The 25742-nt window shown below is 31.7% G+C and overlaps 3 protein-coding genes across 3 annotated transcripts; 2 read left to right on the top strand and 1 right to left on the bottom strand.

Moving 5' to 3' along the window:
- Positions 1-6566: 6566 nt before the first annotated feature.
- HSP89.1 (HEAT SHOCK PROTEIN 89.1) lies at positions 6567-12646 on the top strand. Its single transcript, XM_020378730.3, has 20 exons — positions 6567-6761; positions 6914-7087; positions 7187-7260; positions 7653-7778; positions 7864-7957; positions 8052-8135; positions 8226-8369; positions 8471-8584; positions 8723-8782; positions 8906-8980; positions 9069-9173; positions 9381-9521; positions 9613-9705; positions 9826-9903; positions 10126-10380; positions 10481-10583; positions 10782-10956; positions 11035-11140; positions 11227-11316; positions 11948-12646. Exons 1-20 carry the CDS (start codon positions 6663-6665, stop codon positions 12116-12118), a joined length of 2361 nt encoding a protein of 786 aa, XP_020234319.1. The 5' UTR covers positions 6567-6662; the 3' UTR covers positions 12119-12646.
- A 687-nt stretch (positions 12647-13333) lies between these two features.
- Positions 13334-17174, bottom strand: LOC109814327 (LOW protein: PPR containing protein). The gene is made up of 4 exons (XM_020378731.3): positions 16831-17174; positions 15250-16345; positions 14544-14654; positions 13334-13934 (listed from the first exon to the last, which is right to left on the bottom strand). Exons 1-3 carry the CDS (start codon positions 17125-17127, stop codon positions 14632-14634), a joined length of 1416 nt encoding a protein of 471 aa, XP_020234320.1. The 5' UTR covers positions 17128-17174; the 3' UTR covers positions 13334-13934; positions 14544-14631.
- Positions 17175-20978: 3804 nt separating this feature from the next.
- On the top strand, positions 20979-24398 carry LOC109814349 (OBERON-like protein). The gene is made up of 3 exons (XM_020378757.3): positions 20979-21112; positions 21711-22835; positions 23525-24398. Exons 2-3 carry the CDS (start codon positions 21749-21751, stop codon positions 24139-24141), a joined length of 1704 nt encoding a protein of 567 aa, XP_020234346.1. The 5' UTR covers positions 20979-21112; positions 21711-21748; the 3' UTR covers positions 24142-24398.
- Positions 24399-25742: the final 1344 nt, after the last annotated feature.

The raw sequence follows: 25742 nt of genomic DNA, 5'->3' as shown, positions 1-25742 counted from the left end.
GTAGGCAAGGTAATCATGATCCTACTACCACTGTCAACTCCTCCATTGCCCTTCTTCAAGAAAGGTTTAGACAATTGGAGAAGGTGAAAGAAAGAAGAGAAGGGAAACAACTTCTTAAGCTCTTGTCATCAGAGAACACCTCATCTGTTATCATGCACAACCCCGCTTCATCACAAAACTCTCAACAACCAAGGTTGGTGAATCCACATCATGATGCTCTTTCTCTTGGCCTCAATTTCACAGACAAGTATGGTGGCGACCACAGCACCATGAAACCAACCCCTTCCTCCAATTTGTGGCCTCAGGGAGCATCAGCATCAAGAAATTTTGATAGCTCAGACGTTGATACTTCGCTTCATCTGTAAATATGTTTACTACTGTATGTCTTTGCTTCCTTAGTACCCTTATAGATGTATAATAACCCTATGTTCTCCATCATTTTGTATCAGTAATCAAGGAGGATTTGTATCAGTTATGTTTTTTGTTTTACTTCCATGAAGGTATGTGATTGACATATGAAATTCGTAATTGTATATGATCTTTCTCTAGACAAAAATAATTTGGCATTTTATAGGCCAAAAAATAGTAGGATTTATTCTCAGATTTTTGTTTTCATCAAATATTAAATTGGTATTTCAGTATTTGTGTATCTTGGATGTGGTATACTGTATAGTTTAATTTGGATACTTTTATTTTAGAGCAAATATCTTGTGATAAATTGACAGTATATATAAATTAAAATAATCTTATGGGACTGTAATTTAATTTACATTTATTCATTAAAAAAAAGAAGTAATATCTAAGTAACATACATGCGTATATGAGTTATGATTTAGTGATATACATTTATTCATCAAATATTACATTTCATTGAAATACATTAAAAAAATGTAATTTTTGTTTTTAAGATAGTTAAAAGCATTAGGCATTTTTTTATTGTATATTTATTAACGTTTAAAAGTGTTTTCTGAAACTCCATGTTAATTGATATGTATTTAGCTCATCATATTTTAAAGAAATAATTATTTATTTTCATCAATAACCCTAAAAAAAGGAGAAATTATTTCCTCTAAAGAAGTTATTTCCAGACGTGAAATTAGTTATTTATTTATAATTGCTTTACTGGTCAAAACATTTTTTAAAAAATTTTGTTGAAACATGAATGCATCATGCTCTACACCAATATCAAATTATACCCATTTATGTGTTTTTTTATTTTTGGGTGTTAACCCTCTTATATATGTCTAAACACTTGCGTTGAGACATACAAACACGACAATTATATTATGCTCTCTATTTATTTGGCAGCATCTCAAAGGGGCCTTTAGCTGGACTTGTATGTCTCAATATATTCTTAAAACTTAATGCGAAATTTAGAAAATATATGATATGCTATATTGATGATATCAGATCATAATTTTTTTAAAAACATTTGGCGATGTTTGAATTTAAAAAATAAACATCTTATTGCTTAACTATTTCTGATATTTTTTTCATAAGTAGAAGTTCTTAAACATTTTTCAAGAATTAAGATACAAAAACAACAACCAAATCTTTTTTGTCAAGTAAAACCAATTACAAGAATGAAGTTAATCATATATGCAAATAAATCATTATTTTTTTGTGCACAATATTTTTCAATCATATCCATGTGTGAGAATTAATTGTGTTCATCCCCCTAAAATATTTTTTTCTATTTTTATTATTTCTTTGGACTAAAAATAAATTATGTCTCCAATTCAACAATCATCTGAGACCCTGTAAACCTATGCCGGAGAATGATAAACTCAACCTATTAGGAGCAACCTATAATGGTAAAAAAAAAAAAAAAATTGGTAGTTACCCTATGTGTTAGTTCAAATATTGTTATCTTAATTTTATAAAAAAAAAAAAAAAAAAAAAAAGAGGGCAATCATAAACTCCACCATGACCCAACCAAGTTTTGTCCCACCTAAGCATGACAATCTAACCTGTCCCTGTAGGTACTTGCCCGAACCCGCCCTGATTTGGATGGGAAAAACTCGTGTTTATCGGGTTTGGATTCGGGTTCGAGTTTTTCTTGATTGATAAAATCAGGGGCAGGGGCAGGGGCGGGGATGTTAATACCCACCCCGCCCCCCGCCTCCATACCCGTCCTCATACCCGTCCCCGCCCCGCTTAATAATATAATTAAAAAAAATTTATATATATATAAACCAAAATTATAAATATTTATATGTAAAAATTTATATTATTTTACTTTTCTTTTTTTAAAAAAAAATTGTTCATATTTATTTAAAAGAAAAAAGAAAAAAAAAAAATAGGAGCGGGGGCGGGGGCAGGGCGAGGAAACCCGAACCCTGTTGGAAGCGGGGATGGGGACCCAAATTTTATCCCCGATGGATATCGGGGGTGGGGGCGGGGGCGGTTTAAATTTGTTGGGGCTGGGGCGGGGAACATAAAACCCGCCCCCGCCCCACCCCGTTACCATGCCTAGTCCCACCATCTTATGCATCTCCTCACATATAATTGCCATGACAATGGAAGAAGGACCCAATTGCATGTAATGATGGGTGGAATGAACCCATCATATTCTGCTTGTTCATGGATTGAATCTCAATGAAATGAAATAGCCACCTCAAGTTATGTAAATTGCAAATGGGCCTGACCATGGTCATTTGTCTATGAGATGCTCTTTTCCAATCTTTGTTTTATTTATTATTTAATTCAATTATTTTGAGAAAAAAAAATACCTCAAGAGATTTTTTATAAGGGATATATGAGTTAGGCTTAAATTCACTATTTTAAAATAGTATCAGAGCCAAGAAAGGGTGCAAAAGAAGAGTCAGACTCTTGGGCCTTAAATCAGCGCCATGTGAGCCTGTGGAGGAATCTGTTATTCGAAGCAGAATAGTTGGGTTTGATTGGAGGAGAGACCCCGCTGCAACTCAATCGACCCAAACAGAGCATTGAGTTGCAGCGGGGTCTCTCCCCCAATCAAACTCAACTATTCCACTTCGAATAACAGATTCCTCCACAGGCCCACATGACACCGATTCAAGGCCCAAGAGTCTGACTCTTCTTTTGTACTTTCTCTCGGCTCTGATACCATTTTAAAATAGTGGATTTAAGCCTAACTATATGAAAGTTTTGGTTTCAAGAGTTTTAATCTTTGTTTTTTCAAGTTTTAGTTATGGGCGCTTGCTACATTGGGAAAATTTGGTATAATTTTCAAAAGTTAATAGTTATAATTTTCATATCTCAAATATGTTTAAAATGAGTTTCCAAACTTGCTAGTCACCACCAAACACATGAATTCCCTATCATTACATGGAATACTTTGGGAGCCTAGTTGGATCAATAAATATAATGGGCTCTCACCTCACATTCCAAATCCTTAAAACCAGTCTTCGTTTCATAAATAACTTCCTCTGAATTTTTCTGTGCAATAGATGCCTCGTTTGGATGTTAGACTTCAAAATTTGGTAATAGAGATCTATCTAGTAGCATATTATAGAGGTATCCTAGGTAATGGTTCGTGTATTGTTTCTTCACAAAACTTGTAATTTTTCAATGATTTCTTCTATTGTTTCTTCACAATATCAAAATCTCGTGTTCAGTAATATCAGAAGAGCTACAATAACACTATAAGAGGCTCTTCTAATTCATGGCTATAATAACAAATCTATTACCCAGATGATGTTTGTAAAAGCACATGCTCGGATGAGCAATTATTGAAATACCACCAAAGTTCTTATTAAGAACGTTTTTAAATTTAGACAAAATTTTAAAATATAAATTCAAGGAAAAGTATAAAACAACTAATATTATCATTGTTAAATAATAGTGAAATTACATGTTTTGAGGAAGAATAAAGCTATATAATAGGTATTTTTATTGATAAAAATGAGTATTCTATTCTTTAAAATATAAATAAATCGGAAAGAAAAGGTTTTAAAAATTGTTACATAAAAATAACTTAAAGAAGTAAATCTATTGAGATTGAAAAGTAAATTTTGTAATCAACTGTTAATTTTATTTTGGCATAATTATAATTCTCTATGATCAAGTCACTCATTTTAAGAATAAAATAGTATTAATATTTTAGTTTGTGTATTGTGAAGCTTAAATGTTTATTATGTATAACTAAAATTTATAATAAATTATATATAAATTATATATATACAAATACTATTTTTAAATATATAAATTATATTCAAAATTTATATAAATAAATAATTTAATATATAAATTATATTTTAAATTTATGATAAATAATTTAATAGAAAATTATTTTATTTATCAATATCTTATTTTAAAATCTTAAAATTTAATTCATAAATTAATTTAGATAAAAAAAATTAAAAATTTTCTCTTCAAATAAATGTCCATAAAAACACCCTCATACAAAAGAAATATTTGTGTTTAATATATAAAAATTAATTTCTAATTGTGACTTCATATTCAAAGTGAAAATTGAATTTTAATTCTTTAATAAAAATATAAGTGTTCAACTACTTTACTAATAATACCTAGTTATCAATTATTATTTTAATATAATGTGCTAAAATTTACATTTATGGACTTTATAAAAAAATTATTAATATTAACTAAATTTAAGAAATTAACAATAAATTATCGTGTCTCTAATAATGCTGGGGCTGGATATGATATTGAAATAATAATAATAATAATAATAATCTGACTATAAATTACTTATGAATCTAATCTGGCTCAACGGATTAACTATATTTAGAAATTACCAATCAACCATAAATTTAATGTTAATATCCATTTTTGTAGTCCAAAAAATTAGTATTTGCCTCTTCACCGAAGGACACTCTTACACAATCAGAGAACAAAAGTCTTATCTATCATACAAACTATTTTAATGAAGGATATGTTGTCTTTGAGTATCAATAAAATAACGGGTGAGATAAACTCAATAAATCTGATAATTTAAATAAATTAAACTGATTTGAATATTTTTTTTTAGGGTTGAACTTGAATTAAATTTATTATTGAGTTTACACTTTTAAAATTTAACTAATCTGAACTAAAACTAACTATTTATATATTATTATTTTTAATTAATTAATATAGTAAATATTATGTATCATTTTGAAATATTTTTTATTTTAATTTCAAATTCAAGGTTTCACTAATTAACTTTCATGTTTCAAAATTTTTAATTTTTATTCCTTTTAGTTACTTTTTTTTTTCTATAAATACACATGGAGTAATATGACTTAATTAATTATTTATTGTTATCTTTTATAATTATATTATTATTTAATTAATATGGGTCAATTGCATTTAAATATATAATTTATATTATTTTAAAATAACATTATTTATCATATTTAAGATAAAATTATGTTTATTTTTATATTTTTTAAAAAAATTATTGAATATTTAATGATCTAAACAGAATCAACCCATTCAATATCAAATTAATTTGATTTAGATTACAGAAAAGAAAAAATTAAATCTGAATCAAAATAAATTAACTAAAATTATTTAATTTAAATTTCATTTTCACTCAAATCCAAACTAATATGAACATTCTTGATATCGTGGTAATAACAAGTATTATTTTTATCCTTTTAATTTTCTAAACGCATTATTACATTGTTTAAATTATTTTGTATAGATATTAAAAAAATAAAAATAAAAACAATCGGAAGATAGTTTTAGTAATGAAAAAAATAATTTGTATATATAACACAATAATAAAAATGTTTAAAATTTTAATAATATAATATTATAATTTACCATTCAAACTATACTATTTATTTAAAGCAAAAAAAAAAATTATTCGTTCCGCATTTTCTTGATTCTTATTTCAAATGCTTTCCAGTATGTTTTGTAAATAATATTTATCTCCAAAAATAAAACTGGTAGAGTGCGAACCTTATTCAAAGTTATGTAAAAAAATGCTCAAATTTGATTAATTAATAATAATTTTAATATGATTTTTTTATCAAATATAAATGCAAACTCTTATTTTCTATTGGTACTTTTATTCAATAAAACATAATATGTGTTATTTTTTATTTTATTGACTTTATAGTTAAAGTGGAAAAAAAAACTCATTTTTTATTGAAATACATGTATAGTAAATTAGTATGATTTTTTTTTCAAAGTTGTTTGGGTTGGGTAGAAGTACAACCGTGCAATAAATGGGTGAACTGGTTTGGGATTTTGACAAAAAAATGTCTAAAAAAATTAATTACTCAATCAATTCTTCATTTAGTTTATTCAAATTATTACGGACTTAATATTAACTGAAATTGACTCAGATCTCGTCTTCATAATCCCAAAATCAGTTAATATAAATACCCAATAACTTGTATTCATGGTGTTTGTATTGAAGTGATAGATTTTTTATTTGCAACAATGAAGTGATAGATTTAAATCTTAATATTGTGATCTTAAAAAATAATTTGTATATATTATTAATAAATGTACAAAAAACAAATATATGTATATAATTTAAATATAAAAAAAAATAGGCATGAAAAAGAAGAAAAAAAAGAAAGCGAAAAGGGAAATGGTGTAAAAACGAGTAGCATCGAGAAGGTTCGGAAACGCCATATTTTGATGACACAACGCAGGAAAAGCCCTTCTAAAACCCTACCAATTCGTTGCTAAACGCAGTTTCTTCTCTTCTCTCACACATCATGCACAGACTCTCTACTCGCTCTTCCTTACTTCGCTATGGCGGCGGCGCGCTTCGCCGTCACGTCATCGCTCCCGTTTCCTCTTCTCACTTAACTACGGTACTCATTTCAAACCTTCACAATCCCTACCTTCAGTGCCCAATCCATTTCAAATGTTTAGTTTTCTTAATATTGTATTTGTACTTGGATTACATCGTCATAATATTTCACGTTTTTGTTTGGATTATTTCTCGTGTTTTGGTTCCGAGCAGGTTGGAGAGAATGACACCAGAGCTAGACGGTTTTCTATTCTGAGCACAATTGAATCCACGTATCGTCCAAATTTAAAGAGAGATTTGTTTTTGGGAAAACGATATGAATCAACCGCTGCGGAATCTTCTGCGTCCACTTCCCCACCGGCTGAGAGATATGAGTACCAAGCTGAGGTATGCACATTTTTTTTTTTTTAATGTGGCGTTTTCTATTGTGTGTATGGTATTTGTGATGAGTACATCATTGGATAATATGCATCATTGGCATGGCAGGTTAGTCGCCTCATGGACCTTATTGTTAACAGTTTATACAGTAACAAGGAAGTGTTTCTTAGGGAGCTTATCAGGTATGCTCTGTCTCTGGTGTAGTTTTTTCTCTACTCTAGTATTCGTGTATTTCGGTAGATTTAGTTCATGAGGCGGGTGATTTCTTGTGGAGTTAATTGTTAGATTGTTTTTGCTTGTTATATTTGTCTATATTGATGATACTAATAATAGCTATAATTGCCTTTTAAGGGCATGTCCTGGTTCTGGTGTATGATTATATGCTGATGTACTGCAAGACATTTCAGGATCTGTTTTGAAAAAAAGTATTTGAGTTTCACCTTTGTCTTTCAGAAAACTATTTCTAGAAAGAGAGTTGAAAAATCCAAATATAGAAGATTATGCTCTTGGTATTGATTGAATATTATGTAATTCTGCATTGTGCAACTTGTTAATCTATGTGCATTGTTTACAGCAATGCAAGTGATGCTTTGGATAAGCTGCGGTTTCTGAGTGTAACAGAGCCTGGATTGTTGAAGGATGCAGTTGATTTTGATATTCGGATTCAAGCTGATAAGGATAATGGAATCATCACTATTACGTAAGAGAAATAGCAATGATTAATGTTTGATTAAAAAAAAATTGTTTTTAATTTCAGTTGGTGCTGCAACTTATGTTTTATGCAGTGATACAGGCATTGGCATGACTAGGCAAGAACTAGTCGATTGTCTTGGAACAATTGCTCAAAGTGGAACTGCCAAGTTTTTGAAGGCTTTAAAGGTCTTGACTTCCGAAAGATGCTTTAAAATTTTATCGTCTTTATTCCCTTGTGTTTATGCATCTTATGTGCTGACAAAGGTGTATCATTTAAAAGGATAGCAAGGATGCTGGTGGTGACAACAACTTAATTGGTCAATTTGGTGTCGGATTTTATTCTGCTTTTCTGGTTTCTGATCGGGTATGCATTTGTGTAAAAATAAATATGTGGTGCTCTTTTATTTGTTTTTTTAATCTGGCAGTTATATCATTTTTTTGTTGTTGTTTAAAGGTGGTAGTCTCAACAAAGAGTCCAAAATCTGATAAGCAATATGTTTGGGAAGGAGAGGCAAATGCTAGCTCATATACCATAACTGAAGAGACAGATCCTGAGAAGCTGATTCCAAGAGGAACTCGCCTTACACTACATCTTAAGGTTTGTTGATAATCCCCAATTTTGACCATCAAGTAATTATTTTAGTTTTCTTTATTCCAGAGCTTACATGTGATCTCATTACACCCACTGCTATCTTTCAGAGGGATGACAAAGGTTTTGCACATCCAGAGAGGATTGAGAAGCTTGTGAAAAACTATTCACAATTTGTCTCATTCCCTATATACACTTGGCAGGAAAAGGGATACACCAAAGAAGTATGGCTAGAGTCCAGATCTTTTCAGTTTGACAGCACTATCTATGACTATATTATTTACTTTTTGCATTAATTTTATTCCACTCTAGATTGTAAAGTAGGCTTTTTGAGCTTTTATTGAAGTTCGGGCTCATTCCAGGTAGAAGTCGATGAGGATCCAGCTGAAGCCAAAAAGGATGATCAAGATGAGAAGACTGAGGTAATATTCTGATTGTTCTGTATATATTCTGAATTGAGTTTTTTTTTTTTTTTTAATATATGTGAATGTGTTGCTGCTGCAAATGTACTCATTGACTTGTGACTTTTGACAATTTGTTGACAGAAAAAGAAGAAAACTAAAACTGTTGTTGAGCGGTACTGGGATTGGGAGCTGATAAATGAAACCCAACCAATCTGGGTGAGTTATATGATTTCCAATTCCATGACTTTCACTTATATCAGATTATTACTTGAATGAAGATTGTGGCATTACTCTATTTATGCAGCTTCGTAATCCTAAGGAAGTCACAAAGGAGGAGTACAACGAATTCTACAAGAAAACTTTTAATGAATACCTGGAACCATTAGCATCCTCGCACTTTACCACAGAGGTAACAATTTTATTAAGTGCCATCTTCTTGTGTGTAATGGATAGATACTTTATTTGTAAATGAAAATTCAAAGTTCAACTAGAAAACATAGCTTGATAACATCAAATTTTCTCCAGACTTCAGAGGAGATTCATTGTGTTTATTTGACAGCTAATATTGTGTTGGTTATTTTATTGACAAATGTGCTGGTGATGTTTGTTTTTGCAGGGTGAGGTAGAATTTAGATCTATACTTTATGTTCCTGCCTTTGCTCCGTCAGGGAAGGATGACATAATCAATCCCAAGACCAAGAATATAAGACTATACGTGAAAAGAGTGTTCATTTCAGATGACTTTGATGGAGAACTGGTATTAGCTTTTTGCTATTTAGTACCTTGAGTAGCTAGACGGTGTTCTCTTAATTGTATTATTCCCCTCTGATGTTTACTTGCTTGAACAGTTCCCTCGATACTTAAGCTTTGTCAAAGGTGTTGTTGACTCAAATGACCTTCCACTCAATGTGTCACGTGAAATTCTTCAAGAGAGCCGCATAGTAAGTAAAGAGGGCAACACATCCCTGAAGTTTACTCCTGGATCTCTCTTTTAGGATACACGTATAAAATTCCTTACCAGTTTCATCTTGCTTAATTTTTTTTCTACGTGGTGCTTGAAGGTGCGGATTATGAGGAAACGTTTAGTTCGGAAAGCTTTTGACATGATTCTGGGAATATCCATGAGCGAGAACAGAGAGGTATATTATTATTCTGAAAATTATTAATTGTACACAGTTTTCTTTTATAGCTTTTTAAGTTGTAGAGGAGCTAGGATAAATTAAGGTGGTTTTATCTTAGAAATATCAACATTATATATATCTAATAAGTTGTTTTAGGTCCTCAGTTTTTATATAACTGCTCTGTAAAAAGATGGCCCTTTTCCTGTTAGTATTTTAATGGCTGACATGTTCTGTATGCAGGACTATGATAAGTTCTGGGAGAACTTTGGTAAACACTTGAAATTGGGTTGCATCGAAGACCGTGAGAATCACAAACGAATTGCTCCATTGCTTCGTTTTGTCTCATCCCAAAGTGATGAAGATCTGATCAGCTTGGATGAATATGTTGAGAACATGAAACCTGATCAAAAGGATATTTATTACATTGCTGCTGACAGTGTGACCAGTGCAAAGAACACACCTTTCTTGGAGAGACTTGCGGAGAAGGATATTGAAGTATAAACATGTTTCTATTATAGTTTATAACTTTGTTTCTTTTGAGTACTTATTTCTATCGATTTATATATATGGGTGGTTTGGTTATGTAATTTTTCAGGTGCTGTTTTTGGTGGATCCAATAGATGAGGTTGCCGTTCAAAACCTTAAATCATACAAGGAAAAGAATTTTGTTGACATTAGCAAGGAAGACTTGGATCTAGGTTAACTTTTTTTCTTTAACATCCCTTCAATAATTTGATTGGTCACTTACTCGTCATATTCGATGGTTTTGGCATTTAGTTAACCAAGCATTTGTTAGTCTCTCTTTTGAGCCAATCTTAATGTTGACGATGGTGTGAATTCGTGGCTTGGTTCTTTATTGTTCAAAGTCGGTTATATTTAGCATGTTGCTTCTGCAGGTGATAAGAATGAGGAAAGGGAAAAGGAAATGAAGCAGGAATTTGGCCAAACATGTGACTGGATCAAGAAACGATTGGGAGATAAGGTTGCAAGTGTGCAAATTTCAAACCGGCTTAGCTCTTCCCCTTGTGTTCTGGCGTCTGGAAAATTTGGTTGGTCTGCAAACATGGAGAGGTTGTCATCTTTTCTCATATTAAAATGATGTATTGTGAAAGTTCAAGTAACAATATACAGTATGTAATCAAACTGCAGGCTGATGAAGGCACAAAGTATGGGGGATGCATCCAGCTTGGAATTCATGAGGAGCAGAAGGGTGTTTGAGATCAACCCTGACCATTCTATTATCAGGAATTTGGATGTATGATAGATAGAAAATCCCCACTTTTCTTTGTCTTGATTACAGAATGAAATTATGGTAATGTAATCTTAATTGGTAATTTTCAGGCTGCATTCAAAACAAATCCCGACGATGAAGATGCCCTCAGAGCCATTGATCTTTTGTATGATGCTGCTTTGGTTTCAAGTGGTTTCACGGTAAGTTCATTGGTATGAATGTCTTTTATAATGTGTTTGGATGAGGTATTTTACAAATTCAAGAAATTTTAAATTATTGGTATTTAAATTATTTTGATTTTAATTTTTATTATTTTTAAAAAAATTTGTTTGGATAAGTCAATTCAAATTTTTTAAATTTTAAATTGTTAGGTTGAATATGATAATTTAATTCTACTATAGAAAAATTGATTTTAAAAATATATATATATGTTGAGATTTTTCAATTAAATTTTATAAAAATAAATATAAATCAATTTTTAAATATTTAATGATTTTAAAAATTAATATTAGATAATATTTAATAATTTTAAAAATATTTTTGAATATTCAATAATTAAAAGAATGAAGAGATAAGATAAAATATATAGTTGAAATAAGAAAAATAAATGAGAAATTTTAAATTTTTATTTTTATTTTTTGAGAATTTGAAATTTTACTATTTTAAGAAATTTCACAAATGCTTAGATTTCAAATTTTTTAAAAATTTTCTATTCAAACAAATCATTACACTTTAAAGAATTTAAAATTCTTCAAATAAAATTATCTTATTTAAATTTTCCATTGTGAAATCCTGAACCTGTATCTTTTGGCTGAATCTGTTGGTGTGCAGCCTGATAATCCAGCTCAACTTGGAGGGAAGATATACGAGATGATGGGTATGGCTCTCACTGGTAAATGGTCAACACCTGGTCAGTTCCAGTCCACTGAAACTCAGCCACATTCCCCAGAAACTGTAGAAGCTGAGGTGGTTGAACCTACGGAGGCTGGCAGTCAGAAGTGAGAAATGAGAGAGGACAGTTATGCGGACATTTTTGTTTTGTTCCCGCTCCCTTTTGTTCTTTCTTTCAACGCTGCGTACGAGTGAAATCGTATTCTCGAAGAACATGGGTATTGGTAGTTATATTTTCTAGATATCCTGAGGAATTCAGTAGTGTTGCTATGTCTGGAAGCATGTGTAGTTGATCCTTTCCGTTGTCATTTAATTAGTTAAAAAAAAATTCAGCATCATAGAGTATCATGTGACATTAGTAGTTTTTCTTTTGTTTTGGGAAAAAGATACCATAATAATATGTTCTGCGGCAGCATCTGGGAAAAGAATTGTTACAATGGAAGACTTGCTGCATCTCTGGTATCTGCGAGGTGTAGGCTATTGGACTGGGCTGTGGGTGTCAACTTGATGAAATTTTACATTATTACATTTCTGCTTTGGAGACTCTGCAGTCTTCGGTTAAAGGGAAATGAGATTGATGGAATTTCTATTGCAGAGAAAGTGAGTACATTTTTATAAAATATTTATATTACTTTAAAAGTACTTTTTTATTTTTGCTTGAAAAATCATGCCTTTTTTCGTAAAAAAAAGGAAAATAAACTTGAGAATGTTGTCAAATTAGCCACTGAAATTAATAAAGTGTGAAACTTTACTAAATGTGTTTTAATATTATAACTTCAGTAATACATTTTTTTAAATTTTTGATAAATGTGACCATCAGTTTATATTTTCGAAGACTTGTTTTTTTTTATTCAGGGCTAATACGACACAGTACTCACAGTTTCAGAGACAACTGAATATTATGAAGAAAAATTGATGAAAATAAATATTTAATTGTAATCCTTTTGAGCATGCAAAATGATATTAATCCAAAAACGTGCATGTTAACACATGCGTTTGAATTAAATAATTTGATAATTGAGCTTATAAACTATAGCTCAGTATTTGCTAAAAGCACAATAAGTAGATTAATCCTTTGTCCTCTATAAGATCCATATTGAGATGACGCATTTATATTTTGTAAAAAACCAATCTTTACCGCCCTCTCCACCAAAAAATCGAAGTTAAAGCCGAGGCAAATTTCTTATTCAAGAATTCATGACTATAGAATTGGGTTTTTCTTAGCAAATGGTGATGACTTACGGCCACGTTACGATTAAAAGAGATGCAATATTAACAAAGAATTTTAGCCTACCTGAATAGAAAGCAAAAAATTGGTACACGATGTAGTAAGAAAACGTTCAAGTGAATGATTAATTCACGAACGAGGGACTTTGTTAAACTTCATACAATATTTACAAACTATGCAATAAGTTGGTGTGCCACTCATTTGCTTTGAGGACTTTCTTTTTAACACACTATTTCTTATTTGTTAAAATTCATGTAGGTCCTACTACTTTAGGAATGAAACCTACCTCATGAGAAAAGAGAATCATATTTGATGGGACCCACATAAATTTCACCAAGTAGAAGAGAGTATGTCGAGTGAAAAATGTTAAAGGGTGTGTTGGCCTTTTGGCAATTTGGGCTGCACCAATCCATCCATTAGTCGCACTACAATCCATTGGTAAGCGAGGTGTGTATGAGCTGTATATACTGCAAAGCATTGGTATCATAGTTTGTCTTCAAGATTGAACACCTGACCAAAACAAAGACCCACCATTGATGCAAACTTGGAAGCCCAATTGGTTGACTGAGTAGCGTACATGATGGTATTCCGGACAACGAATTTAATTGAAGCCACTCTTCAGATTATGATAAATAAACCCAACATTTTTTTAAATCTTCGGGCAATGTGCACTCCAATGCTGTATCATCTATAGATTCCCTGCAGGGCAGACACAAATTACCAAATTCAGAAAAGTTTAAGGATGATGATGCAGAAGACCGTACCTATGCATAACCAGTTAAGAACTAAACTTTGTAGTCTTCCTGATTCACTTTTCAGGCAATGATAAACAACCGTGTACAATTGAAACAAAAAAGGAATCATCTTAAAAAACGAAACAAAGGCATGATAATACAATTGAAACTGATGATAAAATGTGACATGCAGACTAAAATTTTTCCATGTTTGGGGAGATTCACCTATACTAATGAAATTGAAAACCAGAAAAGGAATCATCTTAAAAAACGAAACATAGAATTTCAATACAAAACCAACAAGAAAGAACAAACTTCCTCTGAAAAGAACAAAACAGGGTGTTCCCCAAAAAACATCATCAAGAGAACGAATTCTATTTTTGAATGGGCATCCTCTTTGGGTCAAGGGATGCCTACCGCAACTTTATTGGCTGTTTGATCCAACTAATATGCATAAAAGAAGGAAGCTATATTTTCCTAAACATAATACAGTAAATGGCTTCCAAATTGACAGGTAAGGTAAGAAAAAAATTTCCCCAGAATCACCATGTACTTGCGAGAAATCTATGCTTACCTGCAGAAGTTCTCAAATCTTTCCAAATCAAAATCATCATGGAAAATGTTGAGTAGAATTGCTAAGTCTTGAATCCCAATTATCCATGCTAGCATCCAATCAACTTAGCGCCTGTGGATCAAGTATTGGGTAAGGTATGTTGATGATATAAAAATTATTCAAGGGAAAATGAATCAATTAGTGAAAAGCAAAACTCTGTCATTACTATTACAGAAAACAATTATATGAAGGAAAAGAGAACAAATGGTGTGCCTCCCAAGAACTGGGGGAAAACCATACTCCACCAACATGCCTCAGCTACAATTCCTCAATAACATAGATACAAAACAGAAACCTACCTCAACCTACCTACCTACCCGTCCCCCCTTTATGCCTATTATGCATAACTGCTACTTTCACATGACAACTCTGTCTAAGTGCTTTGGACCCCACAAAAATTCCTTCTCGCATAAGCATAACTAGTTACTTTCACATTACTTCTACTTCTTTAACAGTCTAAGCCCAACCTAACTAGCTAACTATCTCACCAACAGACTAACACTAATAGGCATCTAACATTGTTCAGCACAAAAGTTGCATATACTCAAATACCAATGAATGCTTATTAGATTAGGCATTTCCTACCAATCACAATAGGACCAAAACATGGAAAACGGATCAAAGAACAAGTAGCACAAATTGCAACATACTGAACATAGTGACATACCCAAGCTTGTTTTCACAGAAATCATCAGGTTTTCCAACTTTTGAGCATCCTCAGTCATGCCTTGGGCATTGTATGCCTGGATCATGCACGCGAAAGTAATGTTATCAGGTTCGCATTTTCTTTCTCTCATAGCCAAGAATAACTGACTCATCTTTTTTAAGTCACCAGCCTGACCATAGGCACTAATTATGCAATTAAAGAAGGGAGTATCCAATACTACATCAGAATTTTCAACATGCCTCATGATTGAGTCAACTTTGTCAATACGTCCAACTTTGCTATATGCACTGACAAGTGAGCAATAAGTTATAGAATTTGGCTTCACTCCTAGATGCTTCATTTTCAGAAAGTGTTGATCCATCTTCTCAATCTCTCCAGCTTTGCCAAACACCTCAATGACAGTATTATATGTTACAACTGTCGGAGTGAAAAACCTCCTCTCCATGAAATCCATAACAGTCATCATCTTCTTATACATGCCAGCTTTGCCATAGGACTTAATCATCATATTGAATGTCATTATGTCTGGCTGTATACCCATTAGCTGAAATTCATCATACCACTTCTCCATCTTATCAATTTGCCCAGCATTTCCATATGCTCCAACAAAATTGTTCAGTGTGAAAACATCTGGGTGGCAGTTGTCGTTTTCAATCATATCATTCAATGCTTTATCCATCTGTTCAAACATGCCAGCCTTACCATATCCATCAATTATGGAATTATACGTCACAGAGTTACATTGGATGCCCAGATATGACATCTCAGCAAGAACATGTTCAATCAAATCAAAACGACAAAATTTCGCACAGCAACTGATAAGAACAGAATATGTATATATATCAGGTTCGCAGTCAACAACTGACTTCATATCTTCAACAGTAGAAAAAGCCTGATCAAGACGACCACTTTGACCATAAGCACTTACAAGAGCAGTGTAAACATCAACAGTAGGTTTAAGCCCTTCAGACAACATGGTCTCAAAGAGCACAGAAGCCTCTTCAGGCTGCCTACACTTGCCAAGCATCATCAACAGCTTTGCATACGTTTGACATCGCGGTTCATACCAGTATTGCTTACGAAGAAGCGCAAATATCTGCAAAAGGAAATCAGTCGTATTTCAGAGTTCAGACACAATTGAACACAAATGTTAATCCTAAAATAAAATCAATTGCAGTCATGTTCCTCAGCCTAATACAAAATCCAGTCAGGTATACATATTTGAATAAATTTTCTCGTAAACACCTATAAGAAAAGAAAAGAAATTTTTGAAAAGTTAAAATTAGTTTGCATATAGATAAATTTGTCTTAAACTTAGCCAAACACAACTTAAGCTAATTTGTGCAAACTATCTCGTACTAATTCATACCGTATTAATTTCTTTAATAGCTAATTTTTAACTTGAAACTACTTTTTAACTTGTAAAAAGCTTGAAATTCACTTTGTTATTTTCTTCTTCTATAAAACTCTACGAGAAGTGTATACAGGCATACCCAATTACATATTTCAAACTTAAAGTAACCTAGTTTTGCAAAAACAAACCACACTCAAAAGAAATGAAAAAAAGGGGTAGGAACGGGCCTGGAGAGAGGTGTGGGAACGACATCGTTTGATGGCGTCGTGGAGGGCTTGGAGCAGAGCCTTGGGCCATAGCTGTCTGTGGGTGGAGGAAGTGGCCTTGTTTTCGACGCCTCTGATGGCTGATTCGGTTCGGAGAATGCGTGACAACTCCTTCTTCGAGTCCTTCACCAGCCCCACACTCGCTGCTTTCGAACTCCGCTTCAGCGATTCCACACCAAAACGACGCCGTGCCTTTGGAGGGGTCTGGTTGGCTGAAGAGGTGAAGGAGGAGATAGCAGAAGACCATGATAAGCTCATTGAAACCAAAGGATTCACCTTCACCTTTGCATTACAAAACCAAATCATCCATAAATAAACCCATTTCTATAACTTTTTGTCTTTTTAAGAATTATAAATAGATTTTCTTTTCAATTTTAAGTTAATATATCTCTCAAATATTCTTGTATTCAATTTTACATTTTAGTATTTTGTTAGTCAAACACTATATTAAATCTAATTTATATTCTATACTTGTCTAAATTTAACATTTTATATTATTGATGAACTAAAGAATTAAAATAATTATTTTTTAAAATTATAAGATTAAAAAAATAAATTTTAAATTTGAAGAAAGAATAATAAACTATATTTAATAACCAAACTATTTTTTATATTTATAAAAAAAAAAGTGTATACAAATAATTGTAGATATAAAGTTTTAGTCTGAATTTCTTAAAAGTCAATTTTATCTCTTAATATCATAATAATATTTTTTTATTATCCAGTTTATTTAATTCTACAAAAGACTTGAGTTTAAATTTTGATTTTCATCTCTTGCTACATGAACCATTACTACGATTCTTCCTTCATAATTGCAAGTAGCTATTTTCCTATCTTAGCATTTTTTTTTTTTGGTTCTTCTTCATTTATTTTTCATTTTGGTTATTTTATATTTTATTTTATTTTAAAAAAACACAGAGACATATATAATGCCTCAACTACTAAGGATGATAAAATGGGACAGAACTCACAAGCGATAAAAAATTGACAAGTTGAATTAAATAGATTTTGTTTAATATTTTTAATGTTAAATTGAACTAAATAACATCAAATTTATTATATATGTAATATTATGCATTTGATTATTTTATTATATGTAGTTTTATGATTTTTTGGATAACAAATATGTTGAAAGAGTTATTAATATTATAATTATATATCTATTTTATTATTTAACAAGTTTGAGATGGAATTTATTATACAACAGGCTAAAATCAAATTTTTTGTAATTTAATATTTATTTTATTATTTTGATCTGCTAATTTATGTGAATTCTTTATATATCAAAAAAAAAAAAATACGTCAAAGAAGATAACCAATATGTGAACTTTTATTTTATTTTTTTTTTTTAAAAAAAAGTTGTGTTGACTAACCCACCTTTAATTGTTTTTTTACAAACTAATAGTGGGTCGAGTCTGAATAGTTCAGGTTGGTAAGCTTTGCCATCTTATAAATCACATTGGTTTAAATAATTATTTTCTATAAATAATTTACATAAATGTGTATCTTAAGAAAAATATTTTTGTAATATATAAATATATACCATTTGAATAAAGCATATTATTTTAAATCATATTTTATAAATAAATTTTAAATATTTAATTTATAAATTAAAGGATTATATTACTATTTTATTGATTTTAAGAACCAATTTAACATAGGCTACATCATGAAAATTTTAATAGAATTACATGAATACTTAAGATACGAATTTAAATATTTAAAAAAAACTACTTATATAAAAACTAAAACGTTATATTTATAGATATATAGTTAAAATTGTAAAATTTAGGAAAGTATTATAAGGATAAAGTAAGTAATTATTTATTTATTTATAATCATTTTGCCAATTTTTCATACGTGTGTATTGTTTCTAGTTACCATTTTGGTTACCACGGAGTGTCTTAGGTTTTTCATCAAAGCAAATAATTGCACCGGAGTACGTAACATCTTTATAGTAGTTTCATGCAAAGATTACGTGTGTGTGGGGTTGGCATTCTTCAATTTGAATCGTGGGTTGATAATGCAACCTGGAGATCTTACTACGATAAAACCTCAAGATTATATATTAGGTGTTCATTTGGTCTGATTCATTTCTTACTTCTTAGATCTTCTAGGGAAGATATTTTGTATGCTATAACGAAATTGAATAAATTGGTACTCTATATGTCTTGTATAGGTTTGCAAGCTTTGTGCATTGATCAATGTTTTCACATTGGATTGTGTGTTTTGTAAAAATACAGAAACGGTGTTGATGGCACAAATAAAACATGACTGTTTGCTTGCTGGTGTTGATGTAGCACATTAGGGTTCAATTCAAGCTTTGTTGTTGGGACTATTTTGTGTCTTCATGTCATTTACTGTAGGAAAAAATTATATGTTCCAGTTTTGGATTACAAGAGTCAAAAGGCATCTTTAGACTTTAGTCATAGATAAAATCGAGAGGGATGTATATTTTAAGCATTAAAGAAAGTATTCTTTTTAGTAAAAATTAAAGAAAGTATTTGAACGAGAATTAATTTTTTAAATATATAAAAGTCAAGATTCAAGTTCTAAATAGTTAAGTAATTAGAGTTTCATTATTATGTCAAGCTAATATTTAAAACTTAATATTTATAAGTAATATTGTAGTGTGATATTTAAAGATTAATATTTATAAGCCTAATATACACTAAAAATAGGATATGCAATTCACACATCATCAAAAGGATAAAGCTCTTTCAAATTGAGTTTATTTGAAAAGTACAAAATAATTTAATTTAGAAGCTGTACATATTGTATTTTTAAGAAATTTTCTAAAAATAATATAAGTTCAACAATACTTGGAAGTTCTTTTAATAAGAACGTTACTAAGTAATTTTTTTAATTTATTATTTATTTGTTTGTGTTAATGCTCATAATTGTTAGGTAAATTTCAATTTTAATAGAGAATGTTCTTAGAAGTAGAACATAAGTTAAATAATTAAGGTTATTCGTATAAACAATATTTCATTAATTTAAAAATTGAATATTATTAATCAAATTTTGAATAGAGATATTTGATCGATCTAATTTATAATTTGTTTAATCTCATATATAATTATTCAATGATTGTTTTAATAGAATTATATTCAAATTTGAAACTGAAATGGATTTATGTTATATCATTCCATAGCATAAAAAATTGATCCATTTTTTTAACAAGTATTACTCTTTCAAGTATTTTTTTTCTACGGCTGATAATATACTTTTGTATAATTAGAAAATATTGCATAATTATGTAAGGAAACAAAAAAAAACAATCTACATTTTCTTTTCGAGACAAAAGTAATATTAAACACTTAGAACAACTCATCTTACATAAGTGATAATGAAATTTAAATTATCTATTACAAATTAAACAATATTTTATTTTAAGTAATATTTGATTTCAATAGTTTGAATTTAGTTTAATATTAAATTATTCAAAATATTATTTATAAACTGTAAATATTATAAATTAATAATTTTTATATACAATATATCTATTTCTATTAATGATTAAATTTATCTAATTTTATAATTTCACTTTGTTTTTTTTATTTATAGAAATGTTAATGTATTATATTTTTATAAATCTTATGATTTAATTTTAAATAATTTGAAACAAATTAAAGAAAACACTTAAAAAAAATACCTAAACAACTTCATTAACTTAAATATAAAATATTTTTATCTATATTTGAAACTAGAAAATACTTATATTACATCATTGTTATCTTTAAAATATGTACTTTTACTTTAATCGAAAATAATTTCCTTAGAAATTTAATTTAATCTTATATCATGTAATTTTTATTTTTATTTACAAAAATAAAAACAAATAAATATATTTTATTTATACATGTTTTTAAGTCCTAATTACTTTGTAATTATTTTAAATTACTTATTTATTTATTAAAATATTGAGTGATCATCTAAAAAAACCAGTTTAACGGTGGTCAACGGTTGAAAAACATGACCACCTTCCCACTTGCCAGTTGCCACTTCCCAAGTTTAAAACAAACAATTATTCTATTTTGTCTTCATTCGCCAGTTTTGTCTTTTCCCGGTCCGAACGGGTAAGGGTAAAATGGTCAAAACTGCATTCTTATTTTGACCTAACCAACCCCTCTCTCTCTCTCTCTCTCTCTCTCTCTCTCTCTCTCTCTCTCTCTTCTTTTCTTTCTGTTAACCTGCGTTGTGCGAACAAGATACTCTGATCGATAACCTTTCTTCTCCTCCGGTGGGTGCTAACCTTCTTCTCCTTTTCATCCAAATTCCTTTTTATTTTTATTTTAAATGTTTTTGCTTTGTGATTGCGTGAATTTCGATCTTCGAACATCCTATCCTTTGCAGTTTGCAGCAACTTTTAAAGTCAACTTCGTGTGTTGCATCTCTATCTTATCATCTGTTGTTTGATTTTATCAGCTTACTTCTATGACATGAGAATTTCTATGAGATTGCATAATAGCGTCAAGAGTGAAATCACTGATATAATGATATTAAACTGTCTAATTTTTCTTCTCATGGATTTTCTTCTGATTATTGTGCGGATTGCGATTGTAAGCCTTTTCAGATTTATTCAATTTTTTGGCATTAGTGTGTGGAAAAAATATTCTGTCTAATCCTCTGCAACTTGCCTTGTCTTTCGTTTTTGGTGGTTTATGTGGAGTGGGGGCAGAGGATGAAAGACTGCAACTGTTAGCAGATTATATGTTTTTTAACATATTACTATTTGTAGTATAACAAAGAATACGAGTGATAATCATGTGCGGTATAATCAATCACCTTTGCTACTAGTTACTGACCAAGTAAATCTTTTTCTTGGGTATGGTCACCAGGGTCTAACATAAAACAGAAGCCTTTGGAATCAAAAGAAATGCTCCCTCCACGACAGCAGTCACGGGTTGGAGGGCTGCAAACCTCTCTATCTCTAGCTTCTTCAGATCCACGCCTTTCTCCTGAGGAGCCGAGATCAAACTCTGATAATCTCCGTGAATCTCCTACAGAAAGCGCCAGTTCTCGAGAAACTTGGCCTACTGCCGACGCAATCGCTGCGAAGAAGATGGAGAATGGAAAGGCCGAGATTGACTGCCCTGAGCAGTCTGTTATTCGTCGTGTTTCTAGTGCTGATAAAATTAGTCTTCAGGACATTGCAAGGGAACGAGTTGATATAATATGTGAGAAAATGCATCATCTACCAGAAGAATTTCTTGAAGAGCTGAAAAATGGACTTCGAGTTATCCTTGAAGGGGGGAATGGCTCACAGCATAGAGATGAATTTTTCATTTTGAAGAAGCTTGTTCAGAGTAGATCTGATTTAACGGCCAAGACATTGATAAGAGCACATCGAGTTCAGCTTGAAATCCTTGTTGCCATAAATACTGGAATTCAGGGGTATTTGCATCCTAGCATCAGTCTTTCGCAGACTTCGCTTATTGAGATATTTGTATATAAGAGATGCAGAAACATAGCTTGCCAAAACCAGCTTCCTGCCGATGATTGTACCTGTGAGACATGTGCCAACGGCAATGGTTTCTGCAATCTTTGCATGTGTGTTATCTGCAGCAAGTTTGACTTTGAAGTAAATACTTGCCGCTGGATTGGATGTGATTTGTGTTCTCATTGGACTCACACAGATTGTGCCATTCTTGAGCAACTTATTTGTATGGGCCCTTCTGCAAAGAATGGAGCAGGGCCAAGTGAAATGGTTTTCAGGTGTCAAGCGTGCAACAGGACTTCAGAACTGCTGGGTTGGGTTAAGGATGTCTTCCAGCATTGTGCACCATCATGGGATGGAGAAGCCTTGATAAGGGAACTTGATTTCGTCAGTAGGATCTTTCATGGTAGTAAAGACCCACGGGGGAGGAAACTCTTTTGGAAGTGTGATGATCTCAAGGAAAAATTGAAAAGTGCAAAAGTGGAACCTAAGGCTGCATGCAGGGCAATATTGATGGTTTTCCAAGGTACAAGCCTTCTAGTTTACCTAAATTGTAGTTTTCCAGTTCTTGTCATAGGCTATACACCAGTGTTATTAAATAGTCGCAATAGCGGCGCTATAATGCTATTGCATTGCAAAATTCCTTTAATCCACGTCAAGACTCCGTCCAGTATAGCGGCTGTTATGATGTATCATACATCCTCTAGTCATATTTTCCGAGGCTCTAACTAATTGAATTTTTAATATTATGTCAATTTTTATGCATTTTATTTTTATTTACTTACAACTTATGGTTTTATTCATATATATTTTATATATATCATATATTTTAATTGCAATGCAACTTCTGCTACTTGTCCGTTACACTTTCAGCTATATGATATGGCAGATTATTGACTTTCTGCGTCACACATGTGCATGCATGTAATATGAATTAAACGTTGTTGTGGTTTGCATTGTTTTTGAAAAAATTCATTTAAACTGGGTTTGGAATGATTAAAGAAAAAAAACTTTTTAGACTATATTCTGAAATTATCTCCAAGCTTCCTGTTTTCTCTTCATTAAAACCTGAATTTGAACATATCTAGGAATAAAATGATGGTTTGCAATTGTTAAAAAAACGTTTAATCAACTAAGTTAATTCCAGTACTCTTTTTTTTATTTATTAATTATCCTTTTTTTTTTGTTCAAACTAATGCTTTTAATTTTGTGAAGAACTTGAACTGGACTCTCCAAAAAGCCTGGAAAATGCAGAAAGTGGTAGGATGATTGCCCCTCAGGAGGCATGTAATAGAATTGCTGAAGTGGTGCATGAGGCTATAAGAAAGATGGAAATGGTAGCCGATGAGAAGATGAGAATGTTCAAGAAGGCTCGCATGGCTCTCGATACTTGTGATCGTGAATTAGCAGACAAGGCTAGAGAAGCGGGAGAATTGAAGATGGACAGACAAAAAAAGAAGCTACAGATTGAAGAACTAGAGAGAATTGTGAGGCTTAAAAATGCAGAGGCCGATATGTTCCAGTTGAAGGCTAACGAGGCTAAAAGAGAGGCTGAGCAGCTCCAGAGGATTGCTCTTGCCAAATCTGATAAATCAGAGGAAGAATACACTAGCAACTATTTGAAGCAAAAATTAAGTGAGGCTGAGGCTGAGAAGCAATATCTATATGAAAAGATCAAATTGCAGGAGACTTCTCGAGTATCACAAAGCAGTAGTGGTGGTGACCCCTCTTCAATGCTGATGTATTCCAAAATCCATGATCTACTCTATAGTGTTCCTCCCAAGGCAGATGGTCAATCTAATGAGTGTCACCCTTTTAGACCAAACCCATGAGTATTGTTGTATGTTATAATCTTCTACATATTATAACCAATGTCATTTTGTTGCACAATTGATGAAGAGTCGGTCTAATTCCATTAGGTTCATGACAATGTAAGCTTTGTGGATGAAAGAGTTACCGGTAAGTAAAGGCTTTAATGACTTAAATCAGTTTGAAATTGGGTTTGTTTATGTGGTATATGTATGAATATGCATTTGTGACAAATTATTGATTGTTTCTTCATTTGTGGAATCTAATTAGTTGATCAACATGTTTAACATTGTGATGCACTATAGTCTTATTTCGTATGTCTTCTGTGGTCGGATCGGGACTATAGGCCAAATAGATATTGTGCAGACAAAGTAAATGTTATGTTATGTTATTGATAAAACGGAAAGACATTACAGCTGAAGGGCAAGTATTTTTTTTTATCTTACTGTAAAGGTTGCATACTCATCTTTTTGACAGATGTGGATGCGTTTGGCACATTACTGTTCATTGGGGGATGATTCTTAGGTTCTGGAGCTCTGTGAAAACGCACCATGTTGTCAAATGTCAAGGCAGCACTGATTCCATGGCATCTTATTGAAGAGCTTTGGCACACATTTGGTGTGACAATCCTTGCATTGTTGACAAACAAGCCTGTTCTGCCGCTGTTGGTGATGCTGATCACCCTACTTGGAACGCTAGAGGGAACCACAGAGCCATTTGGAAAATGTAATAGATGACTTAGCAACAATGGTGTTGGAATAGAATGGCTGAGTATGAAATCATGGAGCTGGTCTAGAGCTATTGAGAAATGAGATAGCTCTTCATCATTTGGCATTAGGAATGTCAAATCGTTGTTTTGCAGTGAGTTGGGTTGGCTGTTGAGTATTTTGAGGAGGATGACAAATCCAAAGTATGACCGGCTTCTCATGTCAGTCATGGCTGCCTGCAGGTCGGTTTGGTTGAATGAAGTTGTGGACTGAGATTCACCAATGGCAAAGAGTGCAAGAAGAACCATAAACCAGAGGGCCATTAGGGAAAAGATGAGGTTTTGCTTGAATGTTTACTGTTGTGTGATGAATGCAATGGAATCTCACTTTGCTTGGTATTTATGGCCACGTTAATGTTTCACTCCTATGTTACCACACTTTTTCCCTTTCTAGGAAGGTAGATGATAGGCCAGTTGTGCATGAAGAATGTGGTAGTTACTAGTTAGCCCATAAAGCTGAACAAAAATTAAACAAGAATGAACCCTTTTTTGTTAGTAATCCTGAAAGTTTAGCCTGAGTTTCCAACTTATTATCATTTTGCTTTTTTTTTTAATGTTTTCGGAGGATTGCCCTTCAAGGAGTGATCATTCTGACTTAAACCTCAAAAACCAACAAGTTATATCTCAGTTTGACCCATTTTCTTATTCTACTATAAGCATATTATATAGGGAAATAGGAATAAAAATTATCGAGAGAGGAATAGATGAAAGATGTGTCCGTTTCGGAGACAATGTGATTAAGTAAGTACTAATTTTCAAGAGACAAGAGAGGAGAAATCCTTTTCAGACTTTCAACGGCTATGGTCTATGGATGCAGTTCGTTGAGTTAAACAATAGGTCAGTGTCATAGTATTAGAG

The sequence above is a fragment of the Cajanus cajan genome, chromosome 9 (genome assembly GCF_000230855.2).
Source record: "Cajanus cajan strain Asha chromosome 9, NIPB_CcT2T_4, whole genome shotgun sequence".
Taxonomy (NCBI): Eukaryota; Viridiplantae; Streptophyta; class Magnoliopsida; order Fabales; family Fabaceae; genus Cajanus; species Cajanus cajan.
Note: the sequence above shows the minus strand (reverse complement) of the source record. Positions and strands in the feature narration are given on the sequence as shown.

What these genes read in the sequence shown, in the direction of transcription:
- HSP89.1 (XM_020378730.3), top strand. Translation starts at nt 6,663, where the DNA reads ATGCACAGACTCTCTACTCGCTCTTCCTTACTTCGCTATGGCGGCGGC. An exon ending in CCTCTTCTCACTTAACTACG is followed by an intron (nt 6,762 to 6,913) that starts GTACTCATTTCA and finishes GGTTCCGAGCAG; the next exon opens with GTTGGAGAGAATGACACCAG. An exon ending in AAAAGGGATACACCAAAGAA is followed by an intron (nt 8,585 to 8,722) that starts GTATGGCTAGAG and finishes GGCTCATTCCAG; the next exon opens with GTAGAAGTCGATGAGGATCC.
- LOC109814327 (XM_020378731.3), bottom strand. Translation starts at nt 17,127, where the DNA reads ATGAGCTTATCATGGTCTTCTGCTATCTCCTCCTTCACCTCTTCAGCC. An exon ending in GTTCCCACACCTCTCTCCAG is followed by an intron (nt 16,346 to 16,830) that starts GCCCGTTCCTAC and finishes TTCCTTTTGCAG; the next exon opens with ATATTTGCGCTTCTTCGTAA. An exon ending in TTCTGTGAAAACAAGCTTGG is followed by an intron (nt 14,655 to 15,249) that starts GTATGTCACTAT and finishes CTTGATCCACAG; the next exon opens with GCGCTAAGTTGATTGGATGC.
- LOC109814349 (XM_020378757.3), top strand. Translation starts at nt 21,749, where the DNA reads ATGCTCCCTCCACGACAGCAGTCACGGGTTGGAGGGCTGCAAACCTCT. An exon ending in AATATTGATGGTTTTCCAAG is followed by an intron (nt 22,836 to 23,524) that starts GTACAAGCCTTC and finishes AATTTTGTGAAG; the next exon opens with AACTTGAACTGGACTCTCCA.